This window comes from Patagioenas fasciata, chromosome Z (assembly GCF_037038585.1).
Source record: "Patagioenas fasciata isolate bPatFas1 chromosome Z, bPatFas1.hap1, whole genome shotgun sequence".
NCBI lineage: Eukaryota > Metazoa > Chordata > Aves > Columbiformes > Columbidae > Patagioenas > Patagioenas fasciata.
Window position 1 is genome coordinate 56,218,787 of NC_092560.1, and position 14,578 is coordinate 56,233,364.

Consider the following 14,578-nt stretch of genomic DNA (forward strand, 5'->3'; position numbering starts at 1 on the left):
AAGTCCAGGTAGACAAGGTCCACAGCCTTTCCCTCATCTACTAAGCAGGTCACCTTGTTGTAGAAGATGAGGTTGGTCAAGTAGGACTTGCCTTCCATAAACCCATGCTGCCTGGGCCTGATCACATAGTTGTTCTGCACGTGCTATATGATGGCATTCAAGATCATCTACTCCATAACCTTCCCTGGCAGAGAGGTCAGACTGTCAGGTCTGTAGTTCCCCACATCCTCCTTCTGGCCCTTCTTGTAAATCACGTTTGCCAACCTCCAGTCAACTGGGACCTCCCCGGTTAGCCAGGACTGCAGATGAATGGTAGAAAGTGGCTTGGTGAGCACCTTCACCTCGGAACCCTTGGGTGGATCCCATCCTGCCCCATAGACGTGGGTATCTAAGTTGCGTAGCAGGTCACTAACCATGTCCCATTGGATTATTTGGGCTTCATTCTGCTCATCCCTGTCTTCCAGCTCAGTGGGCTGGGTACCTGGAACACAACTGGTCTTACTATTAATGACCGAGGCAAAAAGGGATTAAGGACCTCAGCCTTTTCCTCATCCTTTGTCACTGTTTTTGCTCCACATCCACCAGAGGGTTGAAAATGGGACTTGGTATATTTCAACCTGTAATGAAATCAAAAGGCAACCAACTGTTTCCAGTATCCCAGAAGTTGGCTCTTAAAACCCAAGGTTTCTAAACCACTATCATGCCTTATCGTACTGCTCAGATTAGAAATAGCCAAGGTGATGAGCAGCACTCTTGGGTTACGACCAGCCCAGTAGGCAGAAGTCTATATGACTTGCTCCAAAAATGGGGAAAAAGTGGTGGGTGCACAGGAAGGAAAGAAGTTGTTGGGTATGTGAAACACTTAACACTGAACGAGCTGTGCTGGGAAGTCTCTAGAGTATTCTTGCATACACACATACATACACAAAATAATCTAAAGAAAAATAGATGAAAATCGATTTCTTCTGTAGGAAAATGAAAGCTTTATAATGAAAAGAAACAAATAATCTGTCAGGTGTTTGTGGAAGAAAGAATGGCCCCAACCCAAAACATTAGCAAGTCTTAAGAATATCATTAACAGACTTGGCTGGTGCCATGACCTAGCTGTAAGAAAATACAAGTTACCTTAATTCCCACTTAAGTGACTGACATGTCATGATGATTATGAATCACATTGTGTTGGCCTACAGTATTCACCAAACCACTGGTTTCCAAAATGTGGTCATCAGTGGTACCAGTAAGATCAGTAATATTTAGCTGATTGGTGAAGCCATATCTCTCAAATATTTTCAGTTAAAGCCTGGTCATAGAGGTCATGATGAGACTTGATGGCATGAGCAGTCTGGAAACCTCTATCATCCACAGCCGAGAGCTGAATAAAAATATAAGATTGACAAATATAAAAAAACCCCCAAACATAAAATACTGAAGAGGGATCATAAGAAAAGAGAGCATAGGAAGGGAAAAGAAATTTTAATAAAGTTTGACATACGTCATTTGATATCATAGAACACCAGGTTGGAAGGGATCACAATTATCATCTGGTCGAACCTTTCTTGGCAAAAGCACTGTCTAGACAAGATGGCCCAGCAGCCTGTCCAGTTGAATCTTAAAAGTGTCCAGTGTCTGAAGTTATATTAGGAAAAAAAAATAATGATCAAAGGACAGGAAAGAAAGGAAAACCATCCAAAATAAAGTGGTTTTACAGACCACAAAGGTAGGAAGATAGGCACAGCTTCAGAAATTAATGCTTTAGGAACTGTAATGCTGTTTCGTAGTGTTATAATATGATGTTGACGGTAAAATGTCATTAAGGCAAAAATGTAAAATTTGTGGGTTTTGCCTCCTTTTTAAGAAATAGTCTAGTCTCATGAGAAATATGTGACAGAACAAAGAGATTTGTTATATAGTTTCAAAATGAAATACAGTCACAAACAGTCCCTTGTTTCATAGCTGTCAAACAGCAGTTTACCATATCAGCATTACTGTCAAAAAGGGAATACAATACAGAATAGCAGCCAGTAAAGTTTATGTGGCTAAAATACTAAAGCAAATTTGCCCTGCAAACAGGGACTAAACAGTATTCTATATGTACTTCACTGGCATAATTATATTTATAACAATATTGTAGTATAAGGGTTTGTGGTATAACAGTTTAAAATCAGGACAAAAGTAGATCTTACCCTAAACTAATACAGAAAAAAAACTTAAGCTACATTATCACATATTAAAATTGTGACTGCAGCATTATTTTCAAAATAGTAACAAGAATTGTTAACTTACATATATTTGAACTACCTACTTTTACACAGGAAAAAAACAACTTAGGGATTACTTGAAAGAAATGATACCAACTTTTGAAATTCCTGGTATATAACTTGTGCTCTGATAAGGTCAATACATAGCCCTGCAGGTAAAGTATCTAGCTGCTAAATTATTTTTCAGATCCACTACCTCATCAAACTGAAGGTATAAGCAGTCCTGTAACTCTGAATGTAACATTATTCCCAATAATCTTTCATTCCCATAAATTGCTTTTTATGGAAGGTAAAGTATTTAGAATGTTATTGAGCCACAGTTCTCTCACCTGTGCAGACTGCTTGCTCCCCGTTTTGAAACAGAACCAACACCTCCAGCACCAGGAGGGGCTTTCTTACACCAATTTCAAACCCAAATCTGCCCATGTCCTCTAAAGCAAGTTTATCTGCACACAATTATCATGGCAGTCTAGCTCATGGAAATGATAGTACAAGAGACGTGCAACACCTCCATCTTCGAGTATCACAAGCTGGTAATTTCAACAATGAAAGTTGTACGTATATAGTTAGTATGAGTCAGATCTAAGAAAACGGAGATCAGTTCAAGCTTAGACAGAACAACTGCTGTAGTATCACTTGTACACAAACAACTAGGGTGTGGAGAAAGGAGAACAACCACAAAAGAAAATAATAATAATTTTTAAAATTCACATTCAATACTTCCCTAATGTTGATTAAAAGTGTGTTCCTTTATTTTAAGTCCTAAAAAGCTTCGAGGATAAATTTAACTTACACTTCTTCCATTTATGTGTGTATTACAGGCCTGATTATCCCTACAAACTCAGTGGCAAGTGTGAAACAGAGGCAGAGGGAATTAGTTGAAAAGCTCTAAGTTGTGTGGTAGCTCATTTTAATGAGTTATGGCTTGTAAACACTAGCTGACAAGCTTCTCTAGGTCATCTTAACACACAGGCAGGGAGGACAACTTTTCACAAATCAGTATATTCCAGAAGATCTCAATGACCAAATCTTCGGCTAGAGCATGGCAACACAGCTTCACTGATCTCCACACAGTTACTCCTACTGATGCAAGTCAAGTATCTGCCTCTGTGGGTGCCAGTTCCAATCTTCTGCAGTAAGCCATGCCTCACCTCCTGACCCACTCCTAGCTCGTGCTTAGCCGCTTGTAATATATATCCAGGGCAAGTAAGGTATGTGTGTGTGTCCGTATACACAGATCAAGAGTAAAACTCGTTCCACTCTGCACGCACTCATCAGCATGAAATACTGTGGGATAGTTCCCTACTTCACTCCATTAGGAACCACTTACGGAAAAAGTTATGACTGCAACTCTGCCATCTCATTAGCACCATAGAGTGTTAGTGAAATTTGTTTTCCTGTACTGATGAATCTGCTGGCAACCGGATTTGAAACCTGCATTTTAATGTCAACTACCATGGGAAAAAAAAAGCATTAATACATAGATGACCGATTTTAAAAATTCATAGCAGTAATTTCAAAATTTGTTTAATTAAAGAAACTCTTGAATGGCCACAATTATCTTAAAGGATCTACGCAGATCATCTTAAAGAATTCAAGTAAATAAAAATAAAAACTAAAGAACACTGAAGTTTAGATTTCAGTTTGTTTTTGTTTTTCCTAAGTGTCAGATATCTAGTCTGTGTATAATTTCATCAATGAAGCAAGCAACATACTAAATTCTTCTCTGATGGTGACAAACTACCGGACAGATGAACCCACTACGAATTAAGTTTTGTTGTTTAACTACAACAATTGAAAATTTAAGGACACTTCATTTCTCTCACCTCAATGGTGGGTGGATCCTTTCTTTTTTTTCTTATCCATGCTGCAAAGGAAACAAAAATCAAATGGATTATTTTGAAGATCACAGATAGTATCAAAACTCAAAATTGTGATGAATTTGTAACAGAAAGCAAATGTTTGTAAGAGAAATTAATAAAATTTCCAACAACCTGGCAAGCCATAATCTTATTCCCCAAAATATAGAGAGCCAAGATGTTATTTCCCATGTCAATAGTCTACAGTCTTCATAGAAGGAGGGGTTGAGGAGAATATAATCTCTGTGAGGAGAGCTTGGGCACAGTCTACATACCATCCTGGCTTAAAAAGCAGGGCTCAGGGCCCAGGCCTGCTGTTGAGTTTGCTATAGAGAGCTGAGTGTCACCATGAGAAAACGATGATTGCTGAAAAGTATGAAAAGCCTTGGACCACTCTGGAGAAAAAGAGTTTGTTTACATGCTTTAGGCACTGTTAAATCTGAAAACCTGTTTATGTTGGAGCCAACCAGAGTGCCTTCACAGCCCCAAACCTGGCTGAGGGGCTGCAGAGCCCCAACCACACCACATCGTGTGGTTGCATCTGCGCATGGAGTGGGAGGCGCTGGCCCGAGGGAAGGCTCAGTTCATGCTGGGACAGACAGCAGGGGAACAAAAACTGTGGTAACAACCGTACTGTGGCTCAGGTTTTCCATGATAAACCAAAATCGACAGACTTATGCCCGCTCCTACTGCAGACACTGACGGTGAGTGATACAGAGACCGCGTCGCAGACAGAAGCAGCACTCCATCGGGTCTCGCTTCATTTGGCCCATGAACAAGAGATAGCTCCAACTAGTACAGGCACTATTTAGACAAGGCAATACTATCACTCTTCAAATGTACCACTACCATCGCATTTTTTCATGCCTTTTCAATCCACACAACTGGTAGGTAGTGGGTGGTATATTTGGTAGACTTTTCTGCTCATATGTTTCACATGAATAAGCAGCAGAATACAAGTGGCCAGTAATGAACAGAAGGACGAACATAAGGAAAGCCAGTTCCAAGTGCTGAGAGATGGCAAAATGTTCTTTTGTATGTTTGTTTGGATAATTAGGACTTTTGTTACTGTGCCTGAAAATTACAGCAAAAATGACATTTTCATTATCACCCAGTCAAATTTATGGTCTGACCTGTAGCTGTCTATAAAGTTTCAGAAATGCCTTAAGAAGGAACTATTCCAAATTTTAATTTTCTAATACCATCTGTGCTGCATTTTGAGGGGAGCTGGAGAATGAGTCAGTGAATCCAAAACACTAAGAGCTGCACAGAGCTATAATATCACCTCACTAGTGAAAATGCAATTACACATAGGGTGAAACACTACCACCACTCTGCTTCAGCAACATTAGGAAACTGGTTTCAGGAGGAAAAGCTTCTAATTAACATAAGAGTGGAATTAAGGGAGGCAAAATGGCATCACATAGCTTGGAATTCAGTCATGATGGCAAGGCCAACAACCTTAACTCAAGGCTAACGGTAAAATACCTGTAATGATACAAAACCAAGGTATTGCTTTCGGTTCTTGTCTATGAGGTAATACTTTCTGAAGATGTGTTCTTTAAAATACCATTTCAAACATCTTTTCTTAAAAGTAGTCCCTGCCAGCTCTTCTCAGAGGTCTTTCAGTCCTAACAAGGATTACAGCCAAATTTGCCATTATGAAGAAGCGACAAGAGCACAGAACAGACAGCATCACCCTTTTTTGCAAAAGTCCTATGTTAGTGGAAAGAAAAACAGCCCACTAAGATAATCCAAAAGACAACTAAATCACTTTATATTAAATCTGTAGCGCTAGAAAATATTTTGTGTATCTGTAGCTCTTTCAAACATTTACATTTTATGAGGATTAAAAAAAAAAACAAACAACAAACTGGCAAGATCAGAGACCAAACTGAAATGACTGAGACTGGCACTTCTCAGCTGGCAGCCTTGTAAACACTCTTAGTAAAAGGACCAACAATGATATCAGAGAAAATCGGAACACGCCGGCCTTTCCTCCTGACAGAAGTCATCTTTGTACTTAATAACAGTTCCAACATCATCCAGAAGAGCAAGAAATGGGGAGAGATATACATATAGTGAAGTATGTATATTAGCCACTAACCAATAAAAGATACAGCTGGAGGAAAAGAAGGAAAAGGAGTAGTTTAAAGTATTTGGTAAGAAATTATGCTTTAAACCTTCAAAATCTAAGGGATTACTTTAAACAAAGTATCATCTGCCCTGCCATGCCTTGCTTCTGTCACATGGAAGTACCGGACCACTAGTTTCAATTCCATAGCTCTCAGCACCTGAAAATTCCTCCATTTTTTTTGAAATTGCCAGTATTTTCTTTAAACACCAACTGCATTTTAGCTTCAACTGATTGCAATTACTGATCCTTAAAGAAAAGTTCTCAAAATCTGAAATCCTACAAAACTGCTGCTTAAATATAACCATTACAACAGATTCTCTTTCAATAGCAGATGGAACTTCTAGACAGTTGTTTGATTAATGATTTTCAGATTAGTGGAATACTTCTATTAAAATGTTTTATCATTTAATTATCTGCCTCAGTTTAGCATGGCATAGGCGGAACAGTGAAGGGTAATACAATGACAAAAGCCTTGTGAGTGGAGGCTGTGAAGTAAGGAGCACTACACAACATATCTTCATTCATTAATAGATCCGAATTAGTAACAGCATTCAAAAGCAACACAACAATCCTTAATTTACAAAGATTTCTCATATCAAACATTCCATTATCAGACTGTATCTCTTTAAATAGGCAAATAATGCACACAGTATAACATTGTGCTATTTTTCTTTCTAGCTGTAACAAGGATTTAAATGCATGGTTTTATAGGAGCTATCAACCTTCTTTCCTTCTAATAAATGTCAGGACTACAAATCTTTTTCAGTTTAACCCTAAATAAAACTTGCTGACACAAAGATTGGATATCATTTTCCAAATTACTACAGGTAAATTAATTTTAACATCCCTAACGAGGTGCATTAGAAAATCATTATTTAATGAAAGATTCCTTCACTGCTATGTAGCTGAGGGAGAAATACAGTAACAAAATTTACTAAAATATCTCCATAGCCATATGATTAAGTTAGTTAGCTTTAATATATTTAATATGCCCTGTGTGCAAATCAATTTCTGAAATGTTCTACATAAAGCAGAACTCAAGATACTTTACAAGATTAAAAGTAAAGTAAACATAATCTGAAGTATTGTAGTTTATTGTACTTTAGCTTCTAATAGTTTTATCAATCTTTCAAAAGCAATCCATTTTCCCAGTTGCTCACGTGACCATTCCTCTTTCTTTGGGGAGAAGAAAGGGAGGACTCTAATACATTTAATCCCCACCAATTTTCAGGTGGTTCTTTTTCAGACAGAAAACTTTAAAAGTCTGGTTTTTTTAAAGTCATTTAGTCATTTTTTTCTAAAGTATCAACAACATTTTGAGCATCCAACACAGTTCAAAAAAACCATCAATACCTCAAAACTCAGGAATAAGAGAAATTAATGGTAACAATTAAACGAAGAATGAATGTATACAAAAATATAACCAGTGATTTACGATTGAGTTAGCACTAATTTTCATAAAATCCATGTAAATAATATCTTGAAATGAAGACATTTTGCATTCTCTTTTAAAAATACAGTTCGTGTATACAATGCAATAGCTCTCCCACCTTAGGATTCTCTGTTACACTTTTGGTTAATGCAGATTTAAATTACTGAACAGATCTACACTACAGTTTATAATTGTTGATGGAAATAAAGTAGGTAGCTGCTTTATTACATATTATGTGAACATTATATGCACACACGCACACATTTAATTAAAAAGTGTCCAATGATAGTTATAGCTGGAAAAGATCTCCACATGAACAAAACAAAATGCCCTCACCACTGTCAGCCAAGATGTTTTAAACCTGGTAAAGTATAGAAGGTGACATGTATGTACTGAGGGCAACCAAAATGTGCTTCCCCGCCCCCAAAAGCTTTGGCAAAATGAATCACTGCCTCCATTTCACACTAATTATGCTGCTGCTTCTAATTTTATTTGGATGGCACCTCCTGGATCCTGTGCTCATTGTAATGCTATTTCTGTCTAAAAGGAAACCTGCAAGATAGCTGGACATTTCCTACCTGAGACCCTTGCATTCTTTTATCTGCACTCATTTGCATTCTCATTAGTATGCATGAGATTTTCATTGAACTTTAAGACTCCTACCCACACATAATGCACTGTAATGGGTGTAAAAGTGAGCATGCAAATTAAGACTCTCATTAATCACTAAATGTTACCAGGAAAGGAAAAAAAAAATAAAAAAAAAAAGAGTAGACAGGCAATAAAATGCTGCATGAAGCATACAACCTCATGAATCTCTATAGGTATGTAAAACTACTGATCTCCTCTCAGGAGAACTATTGACATGTTCTGAGGAGGTAAATCACACTTTCTACAGCAGGTGAACATTCAGAACTAACATTACAGAAACGTTATCTGTTGTGTGCATCCAAATTGCCCAGGGGAAATAAAAGTATGCACACCCACCTTGTAGTGAAATATAAGAGGTTTCAGCTAAACAAAAAAACAGGTAATATTTGTATTGTGCATATGGATTACACTCTAAATTCAAAACTACAATGCAAAAGGAAACATACTTGGATTTTTAAAATGAAAATCAACTCAATTTTATGTATACAAATAGCTAATACTAAGACGATGGAGAACACAAGGAATTAGAATTCTATTCTTCTAATATTGAGTATGTTTCAGTTTCACAAAAGCCTTAAAGGACATTGAGAACTTTTGCAAAATTCACAAGACTGAGAACTTATGAAATTTAATCCTGTGGAGCACTTAAAACTAACATCTTCAGGAGAAAAATTCCAGACAAACCCTTCAGGAGTAAGCCCTCAACCATCTGCTCAGTAAACTCTCAGGACTAAGACACAAACATCCTCTTTGGAGTCTGAGAAACAGCTTGCACAGATTGAGTCTGAAATCTGGATGACTTGTTTATCTTTCTACTTGGTCTCAGCTACCTTATTACATGTTCAGAACTTGATAAGCACAGTGCCAAAATCAGCCCCTTAGTTTACCAGCTGTCCAGGCTGAATGTCTTAGCTATAAAATGAAACATAACTTAGCTCCCCTTCAAATTTCACTACAGCCTACTCCTACAACACTGCTTTGTTCCTGGTTTTGTGCAGGTTCTCCTCAGACAACCCATGCCTTTAAATATTTCCAGGCATAGTACTTCTATTCAGTTCCGTCACAAGAGGTTTCTTTTCTAGTCACATAGCGTGATGTTGGGAAACAAGGAGAGGGAAAGGGTGCTGGGATGACTGCTCTTAAATCAGGTGGATTATCCACAAGTGAAAAACTGAGTCTGCAGGTCCCAAAACAAAGGAGAGGAAATAAGGCACCAGAAGCTGTAGCACAGTCCTAAAAATGAAAAGCCTGAGAAGGCTAGGCAAGGAGACTGCTATTGCTGAACCAGCCAAAACTGAAGTGGAGGAGCTGCAGATGTCAAAGTGCATACACAGGATTTGGAGAGAGGGCTGCTGGAGATCTAAGCGTGTGCCCAGCAGAGAGGATTCAGAACGCTAAAAGTAAAAATTAAAAAAAAAAAAAAAAAAAAGTAAAGAGAAAACAGAAGAAATACTATCCAGCCTTCTATGTGGGAACAGCAGTTCCAGCTAAAGGGCCTTGGACAGATTATACAGATCTATGTTTTTTAGGAGTGTAAGAAGTGATAGCCCAGGCCAGCGAGAACGGTATCCCGGGTGGGAAAACCGCCCCCATATGTCTGATGTGTGAATGTCCTTGGGCCTGGTCTGTGAACGAACAGGAGAGTAACTGAAAAAAACACCAGTGTGGTGTGTTTTTAGTAACAATTATTGGAAAAACATCTTATGTAACTTCTTAGTCCAGGCCCGTATCTGTAAATAATATAAATTGCCAATGGCTAATAAAGGCCTCAGTCTGGCTCAGCTCTCTGCTCTGCCTGGCTCTGCACTCCTTCCTGAACAAGATCTCTGCCTGTTTGTGCATCTCTGTCTGCATCCCAGCATGTGTCATTTCTAGTCGCTGCACTTCTAACCTTATATCCATCTTTCACTGTTCAGAGAAAACAGCAAGTATTTTAGAAATCCTTCTGCAAAGTCTCAGACCATTTGCTAGAATGATCAGCATCCACAACAGCACAAATTATAAAGTGAACACCCCCAGAAAGAACGCATTGGGAAATTTTCAAGAGTCTGGTCAGAAGACACAGAGGCAAAGTTCAGCACAGGACTTGTGGGCCTGGGAAACTTCTAGACAAATCTTAAAGATGACAGAATAGGGACCAAATTGTAACGAGTCTCTCAGGGAAGTGTGTCTAAAAACCTTGTATTAAACTTCCCACTCAGATAACTGGCTTCTGTAGTATTATTTGAACTTTCTACTATTTCTATTCTTTCCCATTTCTTACTCAGTGAGAATTCTTCATTTTACAGGAGGCAGAAAAGAAGTAATGATGAACTGAACTTCACAGCATTCAACATCCCCAGTTCACACCCCAATACATAGCGAAGGTGCAACAGTTCTTCGAAGAGCCTCTATATCCTCAGCAGAAGTGCCAGTTTTGGCTTTTTACAATTATGTTATATTTCCAAAAGACTGTAATGTTTAAATTGGCATTGGTCAAAAAGATACAGGTTAGCCTTTTTTGTGGAATTCCTATACTTTATCTTTCAGAAACACGCACTACATACCCATCCTGCTTAAAGGAGAAAAACATGCACATTATGTTTCCCTTCTCTTCCTAGAGAAATTCAGTAGTTAAGATTAAATGACTGTTACCTATCTGCATAATGTAAATGTTCCTTTCTCTGTTATTTCTTTCTACTTGGTGCTGCCAAAAATCACAAAGAAAAAAAAAACGCAGTTACAAAATGGGGAAGATAAGCGTTAAAAGTGTAAATGCAGCTCATAAAAATGAGACTAGCCAATTGCCTTTTCTTCTACACAAACCTGAATAAGATGCTTTGACTTGCAGAAGTGCATCTCAGGTCTGGCGGCTACACCTTTTTGGGCAAGTTCATACTGCAGGGCACCTCACCCTTGATTCCAAGGTTCCTGTACTGGTGTGCTTGCTAAAAGCATCCTTCCAAAGAGCTGTACCCTCCCATGCACACATTGTCAAGTTGCATGGATTTGTGCTAAGGTTTCTGAAGAGCTATATTAGTGCAGGCTTATTAGTGCTATTCTGACTACAGCAGTCTTAAGGAACAAGTTCATATAGCAAGTTGGTTGAACCAGTCTAAGCCCCTTTGCAAAAGGGTGATTAGCCCACACCCACCTGAGACAGTCTGACTGTCCATATTGTTTCCTGTTAATTCCAAACGAGTGCAGGTAGAGCCTATTGGGTTGCATTTTTCCTACTCTGAAAAGGTAGCAGCAGGTCTTAGGTGAGAAATCATCAACAGCAGAACAGAGTTACCTGAGGCTCTAGACGTGCTTTTCAGTGTCTACGGTGCAGAGTGACTGCACAACAGTAACACAGACCTAAGATGACCAGCAGTGGGTGGAGAACTTTCGGATGAGGAAGCAGACCTTGAGAAAGTGGGATTAAGTAGATACCCATTCCAGCACCAGATGATTTAGTCAGGACAAGCCTGACTAAATAGGAGTAAATAGATTAAGACTTCCCAGTCAACTGTAGGTACTGCAGCAGTAGAAGACGGAAGCTGCTGGTACTATAGTTTTGCCACAGTTGGCAAGTGCTGCTAAGAGGGTTGACACATCTTTGAGAAGCTTTTAGCTGTTTATACTAGCCTCAGTTGATGACCAAGAAAAACAAAACCAAAGGAATCAGTGTAACAATCAAAAAATGCAAGATGGGAACATTTGACATTTCTCTACTGACTCCAGGAGAACTTTAATGGCACCAAAGTTTTCTCTTAGCTCAGTATCTTCTCCCTCAGGGGCCACCAGTGAGTGTAAGGGAGAAAGAATGAGGTAAAGCAAGTATATTGCAATATTTCCTCAAAACACACTGTAGCCTCCACTAATTTGCAGCTCACTGACAAATTAAGCCACTGTGATATCTGTATATGAGAAAGACTTTTCTTCCACTAATTATTTGAAACTCATGCAAACTTCCAGTAAGAAGAGTATTCAATGACGAGAAATTCCACAATGTAACTGCATACTTCTTAAAATAAAGAAGTTTGTTTGCTTTAACCCTACCAACTTCTGGGAGATGCCCAGATATTACTCTCCAAAAAAAAAGCATGGTGAATGATGGGTAGACTCTATGTACTATTTCAGGGCTTCCTTGTTTATGCTATAGAGTCCTGTATTTTACAGCCACATTTAACCCAGTCTTGGCTCAAGCTCCTACAACATCAAGCAACAACATATACTCCCTCTCTGCTGTCTCTCTTTCTCCAAGGGCTGCTCAGCTAATCCTAAGGAACTTCTCTGACTTCCCTGAGTTTTTATGTCTCAAATTTTCAGGCAAAATTTTCATCAGTAGCAGTGAGAAAGAACAATTAATTAACATGTCCTCCAACTCCCTACAAGACTGTGCAAGGAAGAGTATAGGAAATCAAATACCACCATTAAAAAAAAAGAAAAAAAGCTCCAACCCTGTGCCACCAATAATTCAAATGACCTACAAATTAATACTGCAGTGAAGGCATAACTAGGAAGTTAACACATTTAGTTTTGGTTATTCAATCAGATTCCCCGCAGGCACAAATATTTTCACATTTAATAGGAAAAAGTCATGATTATACAGGTTTTATTTACATTTTTATTAAGTACTGATTTCCTAAACATCATTTATCCTATTTGTAAAGGGTAACTTTAATAATTCATAATGACTATACAGTTAAACAGAAGCCTGCATTACTCAAGCTGAAAGATAACAGACATCTATTCACATAGTCAATCTTCTCACTAAAAATATTGAATCTACATTCAATGGCAAAATTATCTTAAAATAAAACCAAAATATTCAGTATTTACCTTCCCATTCTATTGGAAAGTCACCCATTTCATACTGGTATGCTTGACGATTTACTGCTTCTACAAATCTTCTTTCTGGTATAATCTGCCCTATAGCAACAACAACAACAAAAATAGGCAGTTAAAAGATATTTCTATATAATATTTAAATTGCTAATTATGTCATTGTTTTGAAACAACTGCACTTACTCACACAAGTGCAACAACGTCTACAGGATAAAAACAAAGGAATAAAATACTGAGAAAATTGTTACCATCTAGATATCAATCTGCAATGCTATGTGTTTCAGTAATTTTAACAAAAGCCTGCACTGTTCTACAGTTGACTTGGATTATTAATGACAAATATATTTCAACCCAAGTTATCCACCCTCCCTTTGAGAATGCTTCTCTGAAGAACTGTCCATCAGTTTTCTATTGACTGTTTTTTGCTTCACCTGAATATCTTCCACACCATCGCTGGTGAGGGAGCAGAAACTTGCTGCTGTTCTCCAGCCAAAACCCAGCATCGACAGTTCAGTGGTTGCCTCTGCAATGGGGTCAGGACACACCACCTTCAGCCACCAGGAATGGCTCTACACACATGAGCCTTTCCACGTGATTGCAAACTAAATCTTTCCTTTGTTTAAAAACAAAACAAAACGAAAAACAACCAATCAACCACCAACCAAAACCCCACAGGAACACAAACTAAACAAACAGGAGGTAGCTCTCTGATAGAGAACATCCAGTCTGCTGAAAAGTGAGCCAATGTGGAGAATCTGGGTCTATATCCTACCCACGGATTCTACTACTGCCAAAGAGGAAGAATTAAGGTACAATTGATGAGGTAGCACACAACAGACTGACTGTCAGACACCATGCTGCTGTACAGAGGAACACACAGCGTGTATTTAAGATTCAAATAAAAATATATTCTTAATCACAGAAGCTGTCACTTACGAAAGAGTATTTTCATGTGCATTTTAAATTAGCAGGTACTGGAATAGTGTTCAAGTTCCCTGTCCCTCAGAGGGAAAGAAACCTAACAACATTCTCTCAGCTTTTTCTCGCAGCTTTCTCTCTTCCTGGGAGGCTGATACGGAGAAATTTGACATTTTGCGGAAACACCAATAAATATCTGCATAAGATATTTTCTTTCATAATGATGTGATTAATGCAGTTTATTCCTTTCAACAAGTATTTCAAAGTTGTTTTGAAACTCAAAGCAGTCAGGAGTTACAATTCATCCATCTCTGGTTAATAGCTAAACTGCATACTACTGTTCATTATTAGGTATTTAATACAGTAAAATAAGAGCTTGTACAGAAACCGCAATTCCTTTTCTAAGTAGCTTTATAATATTTCTTTTAATTTTTAAGCAATGCAACATTTTTACTGTTCCAAAGATATGCCATCAGGCAAAGTGTAGCATACTTTCATCTTCAAGATCGGA

The 14,578-nt window shown here is 38.2% G+C and overlaps 1 protein-coding gene across 3 annotated transcripts in view; it reads right to left on the bottom strand.

Moving 5' to 3' along the window:
- The window catches only part of NDUFAF2 (NADH:ubiquinone oxidoreductase complex assembly factor 2), a 59,436-nt gene that overhangs the window by 11,877 nt on the left and 32,981 nt on the right, over nucleotides 1-14,578 (bottom strand). For 2 of the 3 annotated variants that reach the window (XM_071802494.1, XM_065860304.2), the window contains exons 2-3: nucleotides 13,144-13,233; nucleotides 4,085-4,125 (exon numbers count right to left, since the gene is read on the bottom strand). In XM_071802494.1, the coding sequence (XP_071658595.1) occupies nucleotides 4,085-4,125; nucleotides 13,144-13,233 (131 nt within the window). The remainder of the gene's footprint in view (nucleotides 1-4,084; nucleotides 4,126-13,143; nucleotides 13,234-14,578) is intronic. The other variant, XM_065860305.2, reaches the window with a different exon arrangement.